Source organism: Tinamus guttatus, unplaced genomic scaffold (assembly GCF_059628265.1).
Source record: "Tinamus guttatus ecotype Peru unplaced genomic scaffold, ASM5962826v1 Tinamus_guttatus_pri_ptg000492l, whole genome shotgun sequence".
Lineage (NCBI taxonomy): Eukaryota > Metazoa > Chordata > Aves > Tinamiformes > Tinamidae > Tinamus > Tinamus guttatus.
The window spans coordinates 1306761-1332111 of NW_028289026.1; the positions used below are offsets into that span (position 1 = coordinate 1306761).

At 41.4% G+C, this 25351-nt stretch overlaps 1 protein-coding gene across 1 annotated transcript in view; it reads right to left on the minus strand.

Annotated features, from left to right (window-relative positions):
* Positions 1-25351, minus strand: part of SAMD12 (sterile alpha motif domain containing 12) — a 156027-nt gene that overhangs the window by 77127 nt on the left and 53549 nt on the right. Inside the window, exon 4 of the mRNA XM_088533299.1 lies at positions 5333-5473. Coding sequence (XP_088389425.1) covers positions 5333-5473 — 141 coding nt within the window. The remainder of the gene's footprint in view (positions 1-5332; positions 5474-25351) is intronic.

The following is a 25351-nucleotide window of genomic DNA, read 5'->3' on the forward strand; positions in this document are numbered from 1 at the left end:
TTCAGGGTGATGGAAAAGAGAGAAGTTAGGTCACAAGAATGAGAGCAAAAAATGGGTTCCTGGTAGAGGAGTAGAGGAACGGACAATATTTCGAACATTGCCACCACAGGGCTGAAACCCGGATGCTGTGTTACCTCCTTCATCACCTCTCTGTGCAAACACACTGCCTACACTGAGCTCTCTCCAAGGCAACATTCGCTTTGTTTTCAGGATGAGAAAAAGAGTATTTCTGGCACAAGGAATCCAAGATTCTTCAGATGCCAAAACTTTGGGCCCGGAATGCTGCCAGGAAAGAAAATACAACATCTTGGAAGTGTAACAGGCTACTCTTCTATCGCAAACTTTAGTTACTACTTCTTTGCAGGGATGACAAAGAAATGCCCTGATCTCAGGCGACCCGTCTCAGGAGACATGAGAAACAGCAGGCAAGGATAGTTGAGATACAGATGTATCTAGAAGGACCACACAGTTGACAGAGAACAGCTGGAGTCTCCTGAAATTGAAATGACCTTCCAGTTCTCTGTTTTGCAGGGTCTCATGTTCTCCAGTTTTCTGATGACTCGAGTGCCTGTTTAGGCAGGTGAGTAATTCCCAGTCACTGCTGTGCACTTGAGGCCGCCCAACAGGGAAGATCTTCTTCACATGTGGGAATTCAGAAGGTGGAGAGAGTCCAGTACTCGGAGGCTTTTGTTATGGAAAGATACGGCGAAGCTCCTCAAGCATGATGATGGAGGCTAGGAGGGCAATGTTCAACTTTTTTCCATCCTCACTATTTACATGGAAGAAACAGACAAGGTGAACAGGAACTAGGGTAATGTTTCTGACAGCCTGTCAGCTGTGCCTGTCCAGCACCAAACAGCTGAAATTTTCTTTGCTTGATCATGCTACTGTAAAGATGCTGCTAATAATGCAAAATTCCTTCTAACGTGTTTGAGAAGGGTTTTTTTGATGGCCCATTTTTTTCTGACCAGATCCACCCTGAAGGCAGAGTTTCTAGTTACAAGTTTATTTTACAAAGTGAAGAACCTAGTGAGCCATCCATCACTAGTTCCTCCTTCCTCAAAAGATGAGATGAATCTTGAATGTTCTCCTGTTAATTCCCCGGAGGAATACAATGCTACACTACTACAGTAGCTTTTGAATAGGACTATTTAAGAAACTGAAGGAAAATGTTTGTGTTATAACTGTGTAGATATGGCTTCCAGTAGCCAAGCACCAGTGCAGGATGAACAGAAAACTTACTGAATGAAGCATGTCAATTGGTATCAACAGCTGTGAGGCTTTTTAATAGCTTAAAGCCTTATTCTAACACAGTTTGCAAGCAGAAGAAATCTTCCTGAATAAAATGCCACTATCTGTGAGCTGGCTGTATACACAAGTAGCACTTTGCCTCGTTTGAAGCTTGCAGAGAAGATTAGGATGGCCGGTGTCATCTTAAATGCAGCTATGATCCCAAATCCAAATGTGCGTCATAACCTCAGCCCTATTAGCAGGTTCCTGTCTCTGGACTCAGAATCACGCTCTGCCACTTTGAGGACAGACACTCTCCTCCTATGCTAGCCAAAAGCAAGGCGCATATTGAAAATCCCAAAATAACTTCCTCCCTGTGTAGTTATGTAAAGCTTTTTTATTTTTTTTTTTGTGATGATCTTCCAGCCCAGGAATGGAAACTGTACAATAACAATGTTTCCAAAAGTGTGAAGCTCTCCCTGTGAGATTCTGGAAAATATTTTGTCCAATTAGTTCCTCAGCTTCACTAAGTCTCCTGGAAAGAAGCACAGATCAGTAGCTGGGTCTGTGCCCTTCTACCCGGGTAGAGGTTGGAACAGCATTTATCCTGGTAACAGCCTCAAGCAGGCCCCAATCCAGCAGTTCTTAGTCCTAAGAAAAGACTTCCTAAAATTCAAGATGGGTCGTCAGTTACACAAGCACATACTATTCCAGCTTTAAGATCTCCAGAACAGACAGCTTGTTGTATCCTGAATGAAGAAGTAAAATGAAATAGTTTAAAGTAATTTTCTAAAATAGGAGTAAAAGAGAATGTTATTTCTCTGGTTTGCATAGAGAGATTTTTTTTTAATGAGGTTAACTTTCTCTCTGAACAATAGACCACAAAAACGCCTAAAATATCTGATAAGTATTATGTAATACCTTTTTAAAATCTTCAGTGTTCACTCTAGGCTCAATCAGGTTATGAACTGAAGTCAGTTGAAGCCTTTCCAGTGACATCAGTGTGCTCTGAGTTAGGACCTCACTGCCTGCAAGCGAGCACGTGCGCTAAATGAATTCAGAAAGGGTTTGTTAACTGTCTTTTTGACTTAAAGATCTCCTGAGCTGGGCACTGATCTATATGTTGTCCTCCAAAATGTCCTCCAAAATTGGAAAAAAATACATAAAAGACCATGGCTGCACTGTGAGCTGTATATTGCAAATGTAATTTCCAAAACACAGAAATTGCTGGCATGCAAATGCATTACTGCATAGAGAAAAAGTGTTGTCTTAAATAGAAAAGCACTAAAAGGAAGTTATTCTAATTACAGCCTTGATTAGGAATGCATAAGTCGTAGTAAGTGTGGACACTGCGTGAAGAAACTGGCCAAGGAGACAGAACCTCTCTCAGAGACATTCACAAAGCTTTCTGGACTGCACTGCAGGTGATAAATTACATCCTAACCTTCGTACTTGTACTTTTAACTGATACACACTCTGGCGTGGTATAAATGAGGCAATAAGGGCCAGGAACAGTGCTGCCACCCTACCAATCCTTTCCCTGCTTTGGGGATCATACGATGTAGATAGGCCTGCTGCACAGGAGAACATTATGGGGACTGTTGTGCAGCTCAGCACCTTCACCTCTGAGTGCTGGGCTCTTATGGAGGAAGTGAGCAAGTGCTGCAGTCCACCAGCTTTAGGTAACTTGTACCCACTTTCAGAAATCAAATGATGGCACAACTGTACCTGATCAGAATAAGTAACACTACCCTCTCAACATTTCAGAGAGAGACTTCATTGGTCTGGAAAGCAGCTCTGCAGAGAGGGATTTGGGAGTCCTGGTTGACAACAGGTTAACCATGAGGCAGCAATGTGTCCTCGTGGCCAAGAAGGCCAATGGGATCCTGGCTGCAGCAGGAGGATGTTGGCAGCAGGTGGAGGGAGGGGATCCTGCCCCTCTACTCAGCTCTGGTGAGGCCGCACCTGGAATATTGGGTACAGTTCTGGGCTCTGCAGTACAAGAGACGTGGAGCTTCTAGAGAGGGTCCAGTGTAGAGCAACAAAGATGATTAAGGGACTGGAGCATCTATAGTATGAGGAAAGACTAAGCGAGCTGGGCCTGTTTAGCCTAGAGAAGACTGAGAGGAGATCTGATCAATATGTACAAATCCCTGAGGACAGAATGTAAAGAGGATGGGGCCAAACTCTTCTCTGTGGTGGGCTCAGTGACTGGATGAGGGGTAATGGGTACAAATTAAAACACAGGAAGTTCCACCTCCATGTGAGGAAGAACTTCTTTCCTGTGAGGGTGACAGAGCCCTGGAACAGGCTGCCCAGAGAGGTTGTGGAGTCTCCTTCTCTGGAGATCTCCCAAACCTGCCTGGATGCCACCCTGTGCCCTGTGCTCTAGGTGTCCCTGCTGGAGCAGGGGGGTTCAACTAGATGATCTCTAGCGGTCCCTTCCAACCTCAACCATTCGGTGATTCATTAAAGGCACATCTGTACAAGGCAGAAGATATCTATCCATCACTAATCTGACCTTCATAATTCAGCATGTGTTTATTCATGCTCTTATAACCCAAACCTGTGTCCTCAGTTGCATGGATGAGGAATAAATCTCAACAGCTGTACTGAATTCCTGGAAATTGCCTGACTGTTCATGACTCACATCACCAGCTGATGCATCCAACCCAGAGACGAGCCAAAGAAGAACAGTAAAGAAGAAGCCTGGAAACATTTAGTCCTCAACACCAAACAGAATATACGGAGAAACCTAACTGGACTACAGAGAACAAGTAGCCTAAACTTAAAGCTTGTGGATATTCATTGTGCCATATCCAACTTCTGTAAGGAGGCCTGAACCAGTGCTGGTTGTGGACCAAACCTTACTAGTCTGACTCTCAAACAACATTCTGTATGCAGGGGAGGACAGGAACAAGCTAATATGGGACAAAAGGGATAATGGATGGAGAGAAAAGGCAGAGCTCTATACATCTAGTGAAAGGGAGCTGCAACACATGCTTTGGGATGTGACAGAAGATGAGGTGAGGTCGCATTCTCATATCATGGCGATATGAAAGAGCCGTAAAGCTACACCCTGTCCTCAACAGAATCCACATGAAACCAAGCCTGAAGGAACAATTCAGTTGAGAAAGAGGCTCTTTCAGATAAAATGTAGTTTACTCAACTAATCAGAGAGTTTCTCCCCAAATACAGTAAGCAACACTTAATCAAGAACATAATGTCATGTGTGAAGGACATTTTGTTAAAAATATACTGCGTGTACTGAAGAACCCTGTTTTTTTTCATATGCTGTGACACATAGTGGGCACTGAATCAAACAGCACTGAAGTGTGTGGTTTATGTGATCTTGTTGGACTACCAAACAAGGCTGAACATGGCAAAATTACTGCAGATATATATTGGAGGATGTCTAAAAGTTCCTTTACAGTGCCATCACAATGACTGCTTTTGTTCTATGCTACCACAGCAGTTAAAAAGCTTTAATGGATAATTAATAACTCAAGTAATTATAAAATGTCTTAACCTTATTTGAAAACATACACAAACTTTGCTGCTATTCCTTCTTCCCTGCCTTCTAGGGATCTCCATATTGAGCCCAATTTTACTCTTTGTTACCAGCATAAATTAGAAACAACTTATTCAAGCAATAAAATTACTCCAACACGAAAAGGAATCAGCCATCTGCAAAAAAGGCAGAGTCTGATTTTTCCAGTGACATCTCTTACCATAAAATAGGTTGTAGAAGTTACTCTTTTATTTAACACTGAAAGTAAACAATTAATGCAAAATGTATAATGTCGACAAAGACAGCATATTCTCTGTTAGTGCCCTCTGCATATAGTTATTTTCATCTCAGCAAGGCGGCATTTAAGCAAGACTACCATCAAGCTGAAGATGGAACCATCTTGTCGTGCAAAACAGGCAACTGAACATCTCTATTTATGCACTATTTTACCTTTTGTTTTCAGTTTGGATGTGGAATCTGTGAGACATGCATCATTTCTTGTGGGAGAATGCCAAGTCACCTTTTATGTCCTCAGACAAACATCTCCTACCTGATCTCAATAGCTGCCCACATCAAATTTACTTTTCATACCTTGTGTAAGCAACTGGAGGTTTCGGACTTCTTCCCTCACCTTCAGCTGAAGGACTTGCTGCAGAATGTGCTGTCTCAGGTTTTCCTGGGCAATGCCCATTCGTTCAAGCTTTTTGTCAGTGAGCCTCAGCAAAGCACGGCCTGGATGCAAAAAGTCAAAAGGAAAATCACCCAATGATTTCTATTAATGCAATATTCTCACTCTGACAGGCTGATTTGACATAACAAAAAAAAAAAAAAACACGTTTTGAAATACTTCAGTCTGAGAGGATATCATGCCATCAGCTAGACACCTTCTCACCTTCAAAGATACATGTTCTACTTTTTCTGTTGCAGATACATTTTGATTTGAAGGTCTATAAGCCATTTAGGCACATCTTGTGCCACTGGCTGGTAGATAAATGCGGGATATGCCCTTCTTGAGTGGCAACTGCTCTCCCACAGACGGAATTCCCCCATAAGTCTGCTGCTGGTCCAGGTGCCTGAAATTGCTCTTCACACCTATTTTCATCATTTAAACTACTCCAGAATGTGAAGGTGAATGTGACCAATTCAATCAGTTTAAGGTATTTTGAGGATAACACTTCCCAGGAGGACTCTGTGAAAAAGCCTTCCAAATTCTTCAAAATATTAATCCATCACAGAAGCACAGAAATGAAGGCCGTATTTACCTACTCTGGCCCTAGACAGAATGAGTTTTATCTAGACCATTCCTGAAGAAAGATGTTTGCCCAACTTGTTCTTAAAGAGCCTAAAATCTTTCCAGGCAATCACTCCCAGTTCATAATTTATCTTTTCTGTTAGGAGAATATTGAGCTTTGGTCCCACAGATATTGTAGAGACATGTTAAAAAATCAATCCGAAGTGCCTTGATGCTGCTGGTGGATCTCTGACTCCATCGCTTGGGCACCTCCATGCTTGGAACAAGGAGGAGGAAGGCAATACACTGCCTGAGCCAAGACAAAGGAAGTACTTGGACCAGGAGAGAACTAAAACACGAAGGGGAGCTGTATGTCAGGAAGGAAAACAAAACTCTTTTCTTTGGCTTTCAGAGGTGTTTAAGCCAGTAGAGGGAGGCATGTCCTGGGGCTCTCCACTCAACCTTGCAGTACAACCATTTGCTTATCCAAAGGCGCCCTGGCCAATACTGGCAAAGAACACCAAAGTTACATGGATGCTGCCTGGGAAAACGGCACTGTGCTCGGTTCTTTTTCTTTCAAATACACTCAATTTTTTAGCACCTCTAGTTTTGACTCCAGTTTGTTTAATTATTAACAATCTCTTCTTTGATTTCTCAAGCTGTATTCTGACACCAGAATAGGACAGTGAGGAGCAGTTACTCCCTCTGCAACACAGCAGCTTCTGTGCTACCCATTGCTGTGGATTTTGGATGAATGGTGCAAGTTAGCTCATCATAAGGTATTATTCCACACGGCATGATAAGACCTGTATTCAATTCCTTTCCTTGCAATACAGCTATACGGACACAGAATTTTTATCATTATTTTAATTAAAGAATTTAAGATAAATGAAATGCCAATGATTTAAAGAGATATTTGCCCCAAAGCCAGCAGTCAATTGTATCCCCTTCACTATTAGATTTCACTCATAAGCAGCTCAATTCTTTAAAGTGCTTTGTGGAATTCTGTATGGTGCAAACACAAGACACTGGGATATCACTACTAAAAAAGCAAGATTTATTAGTCAGATAAAAAAAAATGGCAGTATTTGTACATTTTCTGCCCTTCCATGATTCTCAAGCACTCCTTCATGCTATGGAGGATGACCTTTTGATTGAGAAAACTTACTTTGAAGTCGTAAACAAGAGGAATTCTATGGCTTAATGTAATACCAAAATATGGAAATTAGTCTCTAACAGATCGATACCAGCTGTCCTATTCCCCTGGTGGTGGAGATAGTAATAATGACTTCAATTTTTACATCGCCTTATCATGCTAAAACATCTCAAAGCAATTTACAAAGGATGTACAGCAGCCTAAGAATATGGTCTGTAACGTCAATCTAGCAACCAAAAGCAAGCAAAAAATAAACAATTCATCAGTTTAAAGAGTGCCAGCTGCCATGTCATGTTAGGGCAGGCACTCAGCAACTGTGATATGACGGGACAGAGAGGCCATGCATCTCATCCAGCTCCCTCCACCTCCTCTAGGCCAAGGATAGAGTCCACTACCCTTTATTTCTTCTGGGCACTTTTTTATTTCATATTCAGTTAAATTTGATACCCCAATGCCTTCCTTTGGAAGTTGGGTGTGCACAACACAGACATGTCTCTTCCCAACTCCTGGCGTGCCAGTTCTTCCGCAGCGTTGGCTCAAAGCACAATGCCATTGGAAAAAAAAAGTCTGTCTGTGACTCACACTATTTGCAGTAGCTTTTACAAACAACTGATTTAAGTTAACTCTTTATTGCACTAAATCCAATATAACATGTTAAGGCAGTGAGGAGGCAAAAAGGCAAACATCCAGCAGCAAAAGGTGGCATTTCAAGAATGCACTAGAGTGACCTGAAATAAGAAAGCTCAATTCTTTCCATACTCTCTTTCCCTTCAATCACCAAAAAAGAAGAACATCCGAGTCAGAACTGGGCTAATTTACAGTTATGGTACTAATTAAGTCAGGCTTCCACCTTTGAAAACATGTAGATACTGCAACCATCACAGTCATCCAAGAGAGCTAGTTATAATGGTCAAGGTTTCCACAACCAGCTAGTGATTTCAGATGCCTCACTGACTTGCTTTCCTTACTGCACATACTCAAAAGGGTTAACATTTAAAGGTTAAAGGCTCTGGGTTATTTAATTGACTATATATAATTGTTCATGTACATAAATAATTGATTATATATAATATATAATATTAGAGGTTTATTGAACAGGGGAACAGGTTGCCCAGAGAGGTTGTGGAGTCACCTAGACAATCTCCAGCACTGCGCTCCAAACTCAGCTTTTCCGTAATTCTGACTCTATAACTCAGCCTGCTCAAAAACATGGTTGCATGATTAAGCACGTAACAAAAATACACAGATTAAAATCTATTTTCTTTGAAAAAGAGATTAATGAAGGAAATTAGGAAGCCTATGAAAAAGACAGTCATTACATAACCCCAAGCATTGGGGATAAAATGAACAAACAAACAAACAAAGCTATATAGTAAAAATTGGGAATAGATTTTTAATTTTCAGAGCATGCTGGAGAGAATGCATCATCCAGTGTAGTACACATAACAAACATAAGGTTTCCAGAGGGCATTCTGATGCAAATAAAGGAAATTTATTTATCTCTCAGTAAAACTCACCAACGTTAAAGAACTGGTGCTACTTCTTTCTTTAAAGGCTTCTATACACAGAAACGGCAGCCATTTACATAAAAAAAAAAAAGGGCTAGGAGATATTTTTTTCAAAAGCACCTTGACCAAAAGACCCATAAAAATAGCAGCTGGTAGATAGTGGGATAGCAGAACAAGTAGATAGCAGTACATAGTGGATAATAAATAGCAGGGTATCCACAAACATCTAGCTACTATTTCTAGTTTACTGTGAGGCAGAAAACTATTTTTTTCAAAGAGATTTCAGTCAGCACCTAAAACCCAGCCCTCTCATACTCAGAGAAGATCAGCCATGGAATGTGCTGAGACGCCCCGAGGGCAGAGATGATAGAATACAAAATACATTCCAGCCTAATAACCAATTGATGGCCTAATTTCTTCTAATACCACTTAGCTGTTGCAGATCTCATTTGATCAAATGGGGATTAGAAGAAAATCTGAATGGATGGAGAAACAGCACATGCCATAGAACATTAATATGAGTATGAGCATTTCTCCAACGAGGTTGGCATCGGCCCTAGAGCAAGGAATGTGGCAGGGTCTGTTGTAGCTACTCAAAATCCTTATACCTCCCCCCACTGCTGTAGCTACTGCTCATCTTTTCTGCAGGCCTGTGAAGCCACACTGACTCACAGGACATAGACATCCAGAGAGGGACAGCATGTTGGAAAGAATTCTTGCAATGGAGATGAATAGATGAATAGAAAAGGATTTATTAAAAGTGTGGAAGAACCGAAGAAATTAAAGGAAAAGAGATTAGACAGTCTTATACAAAACAGGTTAGTCTTACACAAAACTCTGAAGGAAAGAGAGTATGATTAATTTAGAGTGGATGAAGAGGACAAATCACCAGTGGGAAAAAGCAATGTATTTGTGTAATATGGCCAGGAAAAGTGATTTTGTCTCTTGAGTACAACGTTAATATCAAGATGTTAATATCAGGGTATTTACCTTGAGACACAGAATCTATCCGAAGAAGAAAGAAGAGACCTTAGAACACATGGACATGAAAAATGTCCTGCTGGGCCCGACCAACAGCCCCTCCAGGCAGGTGCTCAGAGGGACAGCGGGGCGGTATTAGGCAGAGCTCCTGGCAGGGCTACGTTCAGAGGCATCCACATGGTACCACCTCAGCATCTGCAAACATGACACTACATCTACATCTGCTCCAGGGATATTCGACAGTACACCCTTTTTAGCAGCTCCTTCTTGTCCTGAGGTCCATGAATTAGTCATTTGGATTCTGCTGATACTGTCTGCCTCTGCAATCTCTCGTTCTGAAAGCTCGCTGCCCGTTTCTATACTGATCTCTTCCCAGTTGCATGGAGCACTTTCTAGCTCTTGCATTTCAATATTTGGTGAACAATTCCACAATCAGCTTATCGGCTGCTTGCATGATTCTGTACAGCTCAATCATATACCTCTTAATTATATTTCTGGATGGACTCAGCCGACAAACCTAGAAAGCAGGAACATGAGATTCACTAGGATCTTAAATTATTCAGGCTGAAAACCTGAAAAAAAAAATTATATGCTACAAGCACCATTTTAATTTTCCTTTTTTTTATGACACATTCTTACATAAGTGATAATAACATCCTTCTCCAGTTTTAAGGTAGAACAATTATTTCAAACATATTTGTTCATCTTTGTCTCTTTAGTTCTGCAGACTTACTCATAATTTTAGTTCACTCATTTTTTCTACTTGAAATAGCCTGATCACAGCTTTCCTCTTGCCCACACAGGTCAATGTTTGCTTCTCAGTGCAAAAACAAGCTTCCTTGGACTTATCAAGGAAAAAATTTCCATGACAGATACATGTTGGTATCATTGTTCAGGTGCTTTACATGAATTCAAGTACAAACAGGCACAGAGAGAGGCTATGACTTCATAGCGAAGAATAGTGGACTTATTTTATGAGAGAAGTTTAGAAAAAATAAATTAAGTCAACTGCAGAATGAAAATGACCTCGCAATGGCAATCAAGGGAGAAGAGCAAAAGGGAAGGAGAAGAGCTTTTAAACTGAAGAACAAAGTTCTTCAAGTGAGAACAAATAGATCAAAGTACAATTGAAGAAGTTGCATTTAGAAACATCTTCTAAAAAGTAATAAAAAACAGAAATCAAGTCAGTTTTCAGGAGAAACTTGATATGACCTTGTAGGTAACCCAGAGATCTTCTGCAGTCTTGGGTTTTTCCTACATTTGAATTTAAGAGCAAGTCTCTCCTTTGCATGCCAGGCTCATCACTGGCCAACCAAACACATCGGCCTTGGCAAATCTGTATTTTTTTCTTGCAAAAGTAGTTGGATGTAGCTTGTCTCAATAACTGTTCTAGCCTTATCCAAGACCAGTGCAGACAGTGGGCAAACTGCTGCTTGCATTGCCACCCTCTTTGCTCTGCTTTAGCTACCTATTACCTCAGGAATCAGGGAAGACTCCTGTTTTTCAAAAGCAAAACTGGATTCATTTCTCATCGGACTCACCACAGCAGCAAACACTTTCCTGATCTACCTGCTACAACAGCGACTGCCAGCAAAGGACCATTAGTTCCCACAGCGTGATCCGTAGCTGCCTGATAGTTTGGTACAAAGAGCAGCTCTCAACCGAGGACTTTTTACACAGACACCACGAAACACTAAATAAGAAACAGGTTCAAAAATAACATGGAGGGAACAATAGTTTCTAATTATAGGGAATAGAAGGAGCAAAGAAGCCTGTTTAACCTGGATGAATATCAGAGATCTTCAGTTCAGGAAACTCTCTAACATCACTGCCAACATTCTTGAGCGTGCTCATCCTGTTAGCAACTGCAGCAAGCCTCCACGGAGCTGCAGGAATTTCCTTCTGGAAAGTCATAGGAATGGGAAAGGCCTATGGCACCAAAGTTCCTGCACTGCAAAGCACTGCAGAAGAGAAGAAAGCACTTGAGATTCATGCACACACCAAAACAGCTTTGGACTCGCCTTTATTTGTTAACATCATCCAACTAGACTAACTTGACTCAATTGCTTTTTATCATTCATGATTTGCTGAATCTGTACAAGGCCAATTTTTTCTTCAAGAAAATATATTGTCATGTTAATCCATTAATGTCTGGCTAAACTCAAACAAAGCGGCTACGTCAACAGTGGCACTTTCTGACTATTACTTACATCCTTCGTCTCCACCTCATGTCTGTTTGTACTTCTGACAAGAGGAAGTGATGACTATTGTTACTGCTGACGGTAAGTCCACAATAAAACCAGCTGATTTCCATAAAATCCCTCTCAAGTCTCAGTTCTTTTTTAACACCTTTCTCATCTTCCTCCATCCTTCTTAACTGGAAGCATGAACACAATATGAAGGAAAAAGATTTCAATACAGTCATTAACTTACTTGCTTTTCCAAATTCAAAATTAGCAACAACAAAGATAAAACTTTGCTTCTGAAATTGTCTGTTTCTAAACAACTCTATTAAGAGACTGGTAATAAATGTGTGAAGCTACTTAACTCAAATTACTTAGTTTGGAGTAACCTCCTCTCACTTTAGTGTGGCCTTTCCCAGTTCCCTCTATACAACAGGCTGTTCTTTTAAATTCTGGACCCAATCTTGTGAGCTAAAATATCTTCTGCTCCTCAGCGGTCCCTGAAAGTGAAGCACCACAGGAGATCTGTTTGGTTGCACTCTTAGTTTCACCTGGGTCCTCCCAAGCCTGTTCCAAGGTAGCAATTTCCTGCTGCTTCCCTGCAGCTCACTCACCTAGTAGTTGGATTTATGCTGTTGAAAGAAATCAGCAACCCTGTGATAATGGTGAATTCAAGGAAAAACCTGAAAGACAGTGAGCTATCAGAGTGTGGGCCCTAAATATTAATTTTAGAGAGTACATTTTTAAAGTATAAGAACTTCTTAAAATCAGTAGTGTGCCTCTGCTCCTTCCCTCTAGACAACTTCTTCCAGCCAGACGCCTCAGAACTGGCTAGGTATCTGGCAAAGTCACACTAAACACAAAACTGCTCCGCAGCGGGGAATCTCCCGACTCCCAACTTTTACCATGAAAAAAAGCAGCCAGCAAAGCCTCCTCTCGGACTCAGCCACACATTTTCACCCAGGTATTTAATCTTGCACTACCCAGCTGGGAGCACCACACACCCTCCTATATAGCAACATGAGTTATCACCCTTTGAAATAATTACCCTGGAGTCTAAAAAGTTACAGATGTATTCTGAATTAATTTTATTCTGAGACAATATGGTTCTGTACAAAGAAGGGAAGAGGTTAATGAGAAATTGTGCATCATGATTACTGGAAGTGGTTCAGTCAGTAATTTACTCTACTGATGGGAACTCTATTGATTCCTTACAAGTCTTGGGTAAAAGACTGATAGATAGTCCTGTTTTTCAGTTGAATGCATTCAGGACCTGATGATTTTAATAGGAGGAAATAAGTAATAACTTGAAATCCCCCCTGAAATAAAAATTCAGGCGCAAATCATATTACACCACTTTTCAAATGTGATGTAAAATACAAGATGACCATTTTAGTGCTGTCAGGAAGGACCTGACAGGACCCACAAAGTCCTGTAAATTAAGGATAAATGCAAACCTTTAGTAGGCAGCCTATAAATCCACTCTGCTTGCTGTATGTACATTTGCCATCCTACTTCCTGGCCACACAAAATTATATATTATCTACAGCTACATAGAAAAATATAAAGATGCATAATAATGGGCTACCATTTTATGGCATGTTGTGTTAGGAAAAAAAAAAATCCAGGACTACTGTTTGCTAGTATCAGCGTGGTAGATTTATGGTGCCCCTGTTTAAACAAACAACCTTCAAGGTTTTTTTGTTTGTGATGGAAAGAGTGAAGCTATCAACACCTTTGATTTTGTCTGTCGTCAGCAGGACACACAGGTCTTCGATTCCCTGTTCATCTGATGTTGCTCAGTATGCAACCCATTATGCATTAGATATCCCATTTCTTATTAATTACAAAAAAAAAACACACATTAGATCATGCCTGCTGGTAAAACTCCTGTTAATTTATTCAGGAGTAAACACACATTCATATATTATAATGAGCAGCTTTTACACAGAATAGATTAGGAAAGGGCAAGCCAATTTGGGAAGTGTTAGTACTGACTGAACTCTTTACAGAAAATTCAAACAGGAACCTTTCCCGTAACTACTAGCTCAGAAAAATCATTTTCAAACAGCAGAAAAGGATAATTTGATACCACAAGTAAAAGACAAACACAGCCGTACAAGCAAAGCACACACAAAAAAATAACTCTTGAGATGCCCAATCCAAATGGAAGTGGGAAGTTCTGGAAACCACAGTAGAAATTCTTAACTTTGGACATTTCTGAGGTTCTAGAAATTTCTGTGGTTCTAGAAATAGAACTGGAGTGTGTATCCAGGAAAGGGGTCAAGCCCCATGAAATGTAGATGTGAATTCAAGAAAGCTGCCATTGAATTGAGGACCTGCATAGCCACCACATACAGAGGTACTCCCGAAGCTCCCTGAACCGTACAAGGCCGGCAGACTCCTCAGATGAAGACTCAACCTGGCTGCCCAGAACCAAGGGACAGAAACTGTCACTGAATATTGTGGCCTGCTCTGATTTGCTATTAAGTAATCCAGGCAATGACGCAAAGGCGTTAGAGCATAACGTACACATCTGCATCCCCAGATCCCTTCTCCTCCATGCTGTTACCTCCAAACAGTTTTCGGTGCTGCTTTCTTCCATGCCTGCACTGGTTTTATATTGTTCTATAATGAAGAATGAAACTGAGAAGGCTTTTCTGTTAATACTCATGATGTTAATAATTAATTTTAATAAAAATGTAAAATTAAAAGCAGTATGCTCATAGTTTAAGCACTACAGCCTGCCTCGGTTTCTGAAAATTGGGTGCCCTATACACCAGGTATTTCCAAGAACAGAAAGAGCAAGCAGGACTGCAGGGCTCAGGGCAGAGCATCCTTGTGCCGAGCTACCCAGCCTAAGGCAGGAGGAGTTTTCCAGTGCTCTCTGGCACAGGTTTCTGAATCACAGTTGGATTTAAATAGGACAGAGCTGCTCTTCTGCTGAGACTGAGACAATTTTGGACACACCTAAAGAAGCAATTCCGGCCACTACCGGGAATTTTACAGCTAAAATAAAAAAGGAAATACAGTGTTCAGCCCCTCCAGGCTTTTTCTGCAATCTCTTGAGGGACTGTTTTGGATTGTAATTTAGGATTTCAGTTTGTAGTCTACAGCATCCCACCTAAACCCTGTTAGACACTGAACTCCATAATTGGATCTGTTCTCAGGCACAGGAGTGGCCACACTGGGTGCCTCCAGCTCACTCTCTGCCTACTCAGTAGCAGATGCTTAGCAAGGAGCCTGGGAGCAAAGCAAGAAATAATAGCAACAGTTTCCCAAAATACTCCCTCAGCTTCTAAAATCTTGCGGTTTAGGGATGTTTAGCATAAGCTGAGCTGGCTAATTTGAGCTACAGCTGAGCTTAAAGTCAGTGCATGGCTCCCAGTGACTTTAGAAAGACTTTGAGCTTCTTATGAGAGGAGTCCCAACAATACTGAAAATAGTAGAATAATTCCCCCATCCCGAACATGCTTTGATCTAGCAGGAAGGGGCAAAACAAGAATCAAGTGCTGCAAGGTAACCACAAACTAATTAAAACGAGGAAACAGGCACAAGAGTTCGATAATGAGAATAATTCATGATCAGAGCAAATTAGCAGTGAAATGTGTGACTCTCAATTCCTTTCAGCCTGCAAATGAAATTTCTGGAAGAAACAACCGAGGCAAGCGTACGTTACTGGGATCAAAGAAAGGGAGCCAGCAGCATGGGAACTTGTTTACTTCTGCAGAAACCAAATATTCCAAAAAGGCCTGAAAACAGTGCAGGAAAAAGTAAGGGAGGATGACAAAGAAATGAATCTAAAGAAAACCAGTACCAATGAACTCCCAAACCTGACAAAATATTTTCTACTCTATCAACTGTTGTCTTTCTGATAATTTAAGTGGGCTTTCTTTCTATTATAAAACAAATTCTTCTCTTTCAGTGAGAGTCTATGTTGCTTCATAAGAGCAAACATGAAATCGCTGCCTTGTAGACCTTTTTGGGGCCTTCTTTAACAGAGCGTGTACGCAGAAGGCACGCTGGAACACACGACATGATCTACTTCTATCTCTTTTTCAAAGGAGGCATTGAATTCAATGAATATTAATCAGCTACTAAAATCAGATGAGAGGAAAAAAAAACAACAATTGTGGCTAGTGAATCTGTTATAGTCCATATGAATGGTTTGTAGATAGTAATTTATACACAGGAGTAAAACTGAAAACTATCATCATAGAAATTTCCTACAACCCTGATATCAAAGACTGGCTACCTAGGTGGGCCAAAAAAGCTGATGTCACACTGTTTAAGCACAGTGTTTTTACTCACAGACTATGCATTAGACATCAGTGGACAATGCTCAAGTCCAGGGCCAGACACATTCCTGGTGCAAACAGTGACCATTCCAAGAGTTTCAGTGGAAAACCCCCTGCTCGTACCAGAGCTCAGGCACAAACATACAAAACCATTTTGCCACTGGTGTATGCACAGAGCAAAAGACAAGAACCACATTTCAGCCTGGCCAAATTCCTAAGCCATAAGGATCTAGGGAACATTTTCTGAGTCCTACCACCGAGTAGTTCTTAGGCAAGTACTAAATTGTTTATTTACCTCCATTGCTGCTCATTAGATCACACTCAGTCTTCATTACAAGAGAACTAAATGTAAACCTACATTTTAGATTCAATTTTAAAAGCCTTTTTGCTTATGCATGAAAACCAATTTCTTGTTTTGGCAAACTAAAAGAACTTATGGTTAACAGTAATTCCTTAGATGCAGCACATGCCTTGCAATATGCTAGTAGGTTCACAGAATAAATCTGAACAGCAGCAATACAAGCCCCAATAGCATCAACAAATGCTACAGGATTATCTAGTTCATCTTCCAGTGTACAATTAAAATACTAAACCAAATACCCACATCTGTAAATACTCTTTGCTCAATTCACATACATTTCCTCTTTAATGCTCTCCTCTGAGTCCCTCTCAGTATACATTTTATGCCTGTTTTTCCTCATTATTTTTCACTGTTTTCTTCCTATTGGAACCACTTGTTTTCTGCAGTTTTTGCAGACTGCCAAGCTCCCCTGGTTAAGGAATATGCTCTACACTATGGATTGGCCACATGAGTACTGAAGTATGAAATCCTGTCATTCCGCAGAAGTCAGATCAGCTGGATAGGAAGGAGGATCCCCGCTGTCTGCAGACTGAAACAGGAGATGCTGCTCCTCCGGTGTGATGCACGAGAAGTTCATCCCTACCATGCATCCTAGCCTGTTCCCAAGCAATTTCTGATGCCCTTTGAAGGTGAGCAGGCTGAGACTCCCTTGCAGTGTACAGAGTCACAGGTTCTCCCAAGACCTTGTATTTGCCCAGACCAGCTAGGTGCTATTTAAATCAGAAGCTGGGAGATCATTTAAGGCCCATTTGCGGTGTTATAGGAAACACTTTCCATGACCTGGTGGTCCTGGTGGACAAAAACTGAACACATCCTAGAAATATGCCCTTGCAGTAAAGAAGGCAAACAGACTAGAGCATCTCTCATCCGAGGAGAGGCTGAGAGCTGGGACTGTTCACCCTGGAGATGAGGAAGCTCAGGGGGACCTTATCGGTGCATTTAAACAGCTGATGAGAAGAGTACGAAGGATGGAGCCACTCTTCCCAGTGATGCCCAGTGACAGGATGACAGACAATAACCACAAAATGTAACACAGGAGATTTCACTTAAGAACAAACACTTTTACTGTGAGGTGTACCCTGGAACACTGGAATGGGTCACCTAGAGAGGCTGTGAGTTTATATCCTTGGAGATATTTAGAAGTCGACTGGACAAGGTCCTGGGTAACCTGCTCCAGTCAACCCTTCTCGAGGAGGGAGGTTGGGCTAGATGCTTCTTCCTCCCAACCTCAATGATTCCTTGATTCTATTCTAGGAAGATGCAGAGCAGCAGTAAAACCCTGGCAGTCCGTACCTCAGTAAGTAGCAAGTTCACAATTAGCACGTCTTACATAATTGTTATATTAAATATATTTGACTGTTGTGTAAGCTTTTTAGACAAGTTAATAAAAAGCCCAATCTGATTAGAATCTTAATCAAAATTGTTCAAATAGCAGTGGAAACCCCATACTGTATCCTTCAGTAGGTGTATCCAATCAGATTTCTATAAAGGAAATGCTATGTCTTGTAAGGTCAAAGAGGCAGAAGGATGAGAGATATTAAGCATGTAAAACATGTTTTTTGACTCTGAAATTTTATTCAGACCTTTCAACTTCACTCTAATGTTGCATGCTATGAAAAGAGTCATGGCTCATTCCAAGAATGTGAATTCTTCGCCTATGTCCCTAGAAAATTAACCAGAAACCAGAAAATTAACCAACGTCCAGGTTGCCCAGATACCAGAAAACAATTTTATCTACTTATTATAAGGGTTCTGGCCTGGACCAATCAACACTTTCCTGGAAATTTCCAGTTCAGCAGCAAACACTGCCTGGGGCCATTCCCTATAGATGGTCTGAAACGGCAGCGATGTTTTGAAGGGTACAAGTCTGGACATGAGTGTGGACATGAGCCCATCAGCCTAAACACCAGAAGACATTAATGAAAATGTCACGGTTATCAACACAGAAATCCTAGAGAGTCATCACGTTTGTTGGCAAAGCCCAACCAGGTGTACTAACATAGGACATCTGCTGCATAGGGGGGAATCCAATCCTAAAAACAGGAGGACTCACCAGATTCCTTGTTTCTTCCTGAAAACTAAGATCATACGCTGGTTTCTTGGAAATCAGAGATTCAGAGAACATAGAAAATTACTTTCTCCTTGTAAATGCTAGTTTGCTCACTGGTACGAATCAGAGCAGTTGGAAAGGATTCCCACAGCTATTCATTCCCTGCTCTAACCTATTAAATATTATCATTTATATGTTTGGTAGATAAACAGATAGACAGACAGATAATTCACTGTTATTCTCTTAATAGTGCAAGTGAAGAAAGACCAAAGGGAAAATAGATTTCTGGGTCAGTTTTTGTGATTATGGAAGATTTACTTAGCTTTAATTTTGCTTTAATAGTTCACATTTAAGCATTTGATGCATCCTCCTATCTCAGCTTCTACTTAACCAACAGGAGAAGCAGTTTCTACCATTTAAAACACTGAGAATCAAGAGGAGAAAGAAAAAAAGTAAATGACTGAGATGATACTGTGTTTGATGAAAGGTACATCACACTTTTCCTAAAAATATTGTTTTTATAACATCCTGTGAAGAGAGAATGTGTTAAAAAAAAACCAAACAGCACTACCTCAAGACCAATTTTGGACCATTTCCAAAGAAAAATATGCTGAATACTGCCTTGCACAACTCAGACGCCCTACCGAGGATTTCTAAACATATTTTCTGCCTGTTTTATTAGGATCATTAAACTAGTCGTAGGACATGTCTGTGCCAAACCACTAGCATTTCTCTGGTGCACCTTTAATGGCTTCGCAACCCTGACCTCGGAAAGTCAGTCCTAAACTTGAAGCACCATCAAGACACATGGAACAACTAGTGAGGGATATTCTGCAGCCTGCAAATACAAGCAGACGGCTGGCCCACGCTCCACAGGAACAGCTTTAAATCAAGGACAATGAGAACTTCTGAGAAGGAAAGGAAGACTGACAACACTCAAATGCTCTTTAAGATCCCTTACAGGGTGTACCACAATAATCAGTGGGATACGACAGCACTCCAGACCTGGGACCACTTGCTAAAAGTAAAAGCCACTTTCCTGCAACCGCAGCTCTGCAGTCTGGACACCTCTGCAGAGTAACTTCTCCCAGGATGGAAACCTGCTGCTCACTAACGGGGCTCTGCCCTTAGGTTGCTGAGTGGTGCCAGGCTATTCGTGAGAAGGCTGCTTGTGGCCCTCGCCACTCTAAGTGGGAACCCTTCACTAAATACTTCCTTTAAAAAGAAAACAATTCAAATGTGCCTTAAGAAGTCCCAGAATGAACTGGACTAAAAGGAGAGCTCAGCACCTAGCTAAGCAAGCTCCGAATACAGCAATATTTCTTGCTACAACTGACTGCTGCATTGCCACAGAGTTTTCTGAAAGCGAAAGAGTGGCACTTCAGCAGGAGCATCAGATAATTTCAGTTATGTGAAACAGCCGCTAGAGAATGAAGTGATTAAGAAAAGACAGAGAGAGATACTCTTGCTTCAAGTCCAGGAGTGGCTTGTGGGAAATGCATGTTTTCAGATAAGAAAATTTTATTTGTGTGATAAAGTACAATGCTGCACACTTCACAGCCTCACGTACACTTCTCTGCTTGTATGTGAACACATAAAAAGTGTCAATCATAACTGAGAAGTTCAAGCTCCCAATCATATTTAATACCCTCATTTTTAATGAGCTGTTTATTACAAAGTTATTTTCACATAGTACTTGTTCTGAATTTGTTAAGAAGCCTGTCTGGATGTTAAGCAGTGATGCTTCAAAATAGGCAGAGAAGAGAATAAAGTCTTCAAATGAGAAATGCAATGAAATTTCAGAATATTATTATTTTGAATAAAAAACTCAATAATACACTATGATGAAAGTTGTTCACATTAAAGCACTTTTATTGAAGAGACATAAGGCTGTGCAAAGCTACAATGATGTTAGCTTAAGGAGGCTAAATTGCTTCTCCAGCACATAAGTTTCTCGCTATCTTCTCACACTGATAGAACAACGAAAAATAAAGCACGCAAGTTTTCTTCAGTGCCATTTAAAAAACTCTTAGTCAGCTGATGTTGCTGTTTGGTTTGATTGATTTTATTAATCCTTCATTATCATTTTTGCAATGTGGTGAAAAAACACACAGCAGTGGAAAGGCAGGAAGTACAATTCTTCCCGAGCTTTCTCAGCACTCTAGAAGATGGATAAAGAATTTCTCTCATCTGTAGCGTAGCTGTTTCGTTCAGTCCAGTGGTGGCCTGGCAGGATGACAACCCTCACACATTATTTCTCCTGCAATTAAGTTCTGTTTCTACGTGGTCTTAAATTCTTACAGGAGTTGGAAGCTATCAGGTTGAAGGGGTATCTGTGGTCCAGATTTCTGTTCCTGCTCTAATGAGGAAACCTGAAGATTTCTGTGACTCCTCCTGGTTTGGTAGGTTACCAGCACGTGGGGTTTGGGCAGGAGGTACGTTACTCCCACCGTGCAACTCCGAACGCAAGGGGCATATCTAACAAACACAGACACACAGAGGATTTTAGGTTACAGAATCACTTTCTTTGTTGTATTTTTGGTCAACAGCTGTCAATGCAGTAACTGTAGTTTAAGCACAGATGTGCCATTTTACAAAGGTGCTGAAGCGAGTCCTGGCCATGCCCTTACTTAGCCCACGTCCTTATTCCTCTGCGAGGCCGCTGTGTGACCAGGGCCAAACAGCAGCTCCAGGGATCAATTCCACGGAGCGATCCCAGCACGTGAGCACAAGGGAGTTGCCTGCGGCCTGACTGGGGAGCAATCCCAAACCTGAGAAGGAGACATGACCTCCCCGCAAGCTAAAACTTATCAGGACAGCAGCAGACACACACAGATATCTCACACTAGAGGTGAAATCTTGCTTGGATGCACCTGGAGCAGAAGAGAACACAGCTGTTAACAACCAGATCCTGCTTTAGCCACTGCATGGTTTAGAAGAAACTCCTTGGAAAACTGGATAGGCTTGCAGGAATTACGAGAGGACACAAGAGCACCCATACGTACTTTGCTGAGAGCAAATTCACTCCAATTTCCATGTGGTTTGCCAATTATTGTTGATCAAATTTATGGGCATGAGGCATGTTAGTGCAAAACAACCCAAAGAAGAGACAAACTAATTTGATTCACGGGGCTGTCCATGCTGGGCCACCGCCGTTGCAGCCACTTCCAGGGCTTTTCCATAGCCTCCTGCAGAGGAGAATTTCCAGGGCTGGTCACTGTGGTTTATGCAAAACAAAAGGAACTCAGTACAGTTCTTGCCCAGGCTCATTAGATTTGGAAAATTTTCTGTGCTTAGAGAAATCCATCAATTGTAAAAAAGAAAGCTATGCTTTTTGATTTTTTTTTAATTCTGTAGCAGCCTAGATACCTTAAACAATTTGGGGAAACCAAGCATTTTTTAAAAAAACCTTTTTGCATATATTTGAGAGACACTATCAAAAGATACCGCTTCCTGTGCAGTCTCACTAATATAATTGCAGGTTTGTACGAGTGAATCCACTTCAAATTACAACTGTTTACACCATTCTTCTAATGTGGGCAATTCATTGAGGTAAAGAACAGATCCAACACATCCAAGTTTTTTTCCATACAAAAGCATTAATGGCATTGCAGTTTGCAGCATTTTTTTTCTGCCAGATGGATGATCAGATTGGTGTAGCTGTTCCCAGCAATTTTTGCAAGGCAGCAATAGACTGTACAAGATTTAGTAGATGCTGCTTAGCTTGAGTTTGCTTACATAAGGAGCAGGCAAATACGTGTTCCCTACTGAATGCTTCCCTTCCACAGGATCCAGAGAGCCACATTCTACTCCGACTACTCAAACTTCCAAGGGGCTATTCTGACTAAGGAGAAATCCAGTTTCCTTCTCTTCCTAGAAGTCATACGCTGACATCTGGAGTCCCAGAACAAGTAGTAAACGCTCCGGTGCTGTAATTGTTATTTTACTGACAATTACCTCGTGCTCTAATAAAGGGAAGGCACAAACAAACAAAGAGTCGGTGCTGAGGCACACCTGGTGAATAAACCCAATCTGTCAGGGAAATGAAAGCCAGACCTTGGCCATCAAATTCAGTGTAAAAGCGCTGAGCAAGGCCTTAGAAGCGGAGCCTCGGCAGGTCAGCGCTGAAGGCAGCAGCCGGGACGGGAGGCAAACCTTGCACGGTTTGCATTTCCGACAACGTTCAGAGAAACGTCCCGATCAACACTCTGATCACGTGCAAAACCCCAGATAAACCCATATGGGGATGTGCTCCCAACCACACCTGCTTTCCTAGCTTGAAGATACACACAGAGCATATTTGAGTGTATCAAGGTCTGAGAGATAGAATCCACAAAACCTACAACATGCAGAAATGCTACAACAAATTAGGAACAGGAGATGAAACCTACTGATCTCTTTTTTATATAGGCACAATGTATTATTTATTTATATATAAACCAATAAGACAAGGAAACAAGACGAAAGCATCCATAAAAGTATACACTTGATTCACAAAATAACAGCTGCTCTAAAAATACCCTTTCCATAGGTATAAATGCAGCTGGGATGCAGGTTCAAAACGGTTAGGCATTACAAACACAGCAAAGGAGTCCAAACGTACGTTTCAGTGCACACATACAGTACGTGTATTGATAACTATGATTACGGCTGCTTGACACCTTTCATAATCATCGAGTGCTGCTGAACCACAACCACTGGGGTTGAAAATTTCTGCCTCAAGTTATTTTGCATCTGACTGATTTTTCATAGATTTACTTGTTTGTCAATAAATAACTATTGGGAAGAAGAAAAACTGTTCAAAATTTCGAGTTTCAAAGCAAGAAGTGGAAGTGAATTGCCTTTGTGCTGATGTGCCATCTTCATGAACACCTACCCAAATTTGTCTATGCTAGACCTTCTACACTATTTCAGAGAATCACAGAATCACAGAATGGTTGAGGTTGGAAGGGACCTCTAGAGATCATCTAGTCCAACCCCTCTGCTCCAGCAGGGTCACCTAGAGCACATGGCACAGGGTGGCATCCAGGTGGGTTTTGAAGATCTCCAGAGAAGGAGACTCCACAACCCCTCCTGGCAGCCTGTTCCAGGGCTCTGCCACCCTCACAGGAAAGAAATCCTTCCTCATATGGAGATTAAATTTCCTATGTTTCAACTTACACCCATTACCCCTCGTCCTGTCACCGGCCACCATGGAGAAGAGCCTGGCCCCATCCTCCCTACAATCGCCCCTCAGATACTTGATCAAATCTTCACTCAGCCTTCTCTTCTCCAGACTAAACAGGCCCAGCTTGCAACAACTCAATGCATCGTTTCAAGAGACTAAAGGACAGAAAAAGTTTTCAGAGAAAGTCTGAATTGCTCATTCAAGCCATGTGGTGTCTTGTGGAACCTGACACAGTAAAGCAAGAGAAGAAAACTCTCTGCTAGACTGTTAAGGTTTCCACTACTGGAGTTTAGGTAGGAAGACAAGGAATGTTCGACTAAAGCCAATGACTGTTGAATGACTGTTCAACTAAAAGCCAAGAATCTGAACATAGGAAAAGAAAGTTAAAATAGACTAAGACTAGGGAGAGTTTGGATGGTTCAAGACTGACAGGACCAAGCCAAAACATGCGTTTGCCATCTTTCAAATGGACTTTCATCCATAGCTGAAACAAGACTTTGGGAATTTCTTCTACTATCAACCGCTTGCCATGAATTTCACTGGCAAAAACGAATCCCGCATTGCTCTCTAGTGACGGGTCCGTGCAGAAGATCCCTAACACCATAGGCAGCCAGGGATAGCTCCTCTGACTTTCACCCTGCTGATGGGCAGTATGGGTGTCGATGCAGCTCCATACCACGAGCTAATGCTGTGGTTTGCTGGTGCTCATGCATTACAACAGGGATTCCTCCATTATAGTATCCTCAAAGCCCAGGGAGAAGACTGCTCACAAACACTTCATGCAGCTCAGTCTAGTCTGAGAGCAGTTCTCAGGCAAAGCTGCATCATGCTGCCTTACAGCTTACAAAAGTGACATTAAAGCTGGAGGAAATTTTACTCAGATGATCCAACATTAGAGTTTTTCCTTGAACAATTCATATACTAGTTTAAGATTTAGCTTGGTCATTTTTTAAAAAAATATCTTCTACAGCTCTGAGGCCATTGTAATTTTTTGACAGCACACTCAGGGCTGGGAACAGCCAGGCTGCAAGGAAGTTATACAGGAATGCAGGAACCTTTCCCTCCTTTTTGGAGTGTTTTGCCTTGCTCAATCAGAGCCTTAACTGAGGAAAGCTTAAGGGATCTGATTTTCTAAGGCCACTTTGAAACCAATCAGTTTGACTTTTCACATACACACTCACGCTTCAGCTGGGAGCTCTTTAATTCGCTACTAACACATGTTGACTGCTAGCAAAAATATTTTTAAAAGCAGAGTTTCTACGTGAAGGTCTGGTAGGATATGCAGCTCCTTGCTTTATCCTGGCTTGTCTGCCCACAGTTGCACCTCAAACAGACTCCTGAGGTCCGGGTTGTAACACAGCTTGTGCACAATGAAAACACCTCCCCATCAACAAGCGTCTATTGAAGAACTCGTATGACCTTGGCTGTTGCCACAGCTAAAAAGAAACAGCACCAGACAGAGCAATTTAACCTCTTCCTCTAGCCCAACAACTTGCTTTCTCCCCCTTTACCCCTTTGATTGGCCCTTAAATCCAACTTGTCACCTGTTAAGGGGGAACTTCGGAAGTGTGTTATATGCTCTCAATTTGAGGTTTTTACCATTAAGTTTCTTATTAGAAATAAGAGGAAACAGAGAGTTAGACTCTATTCAAAGGAAATCAACAATGGCCACACT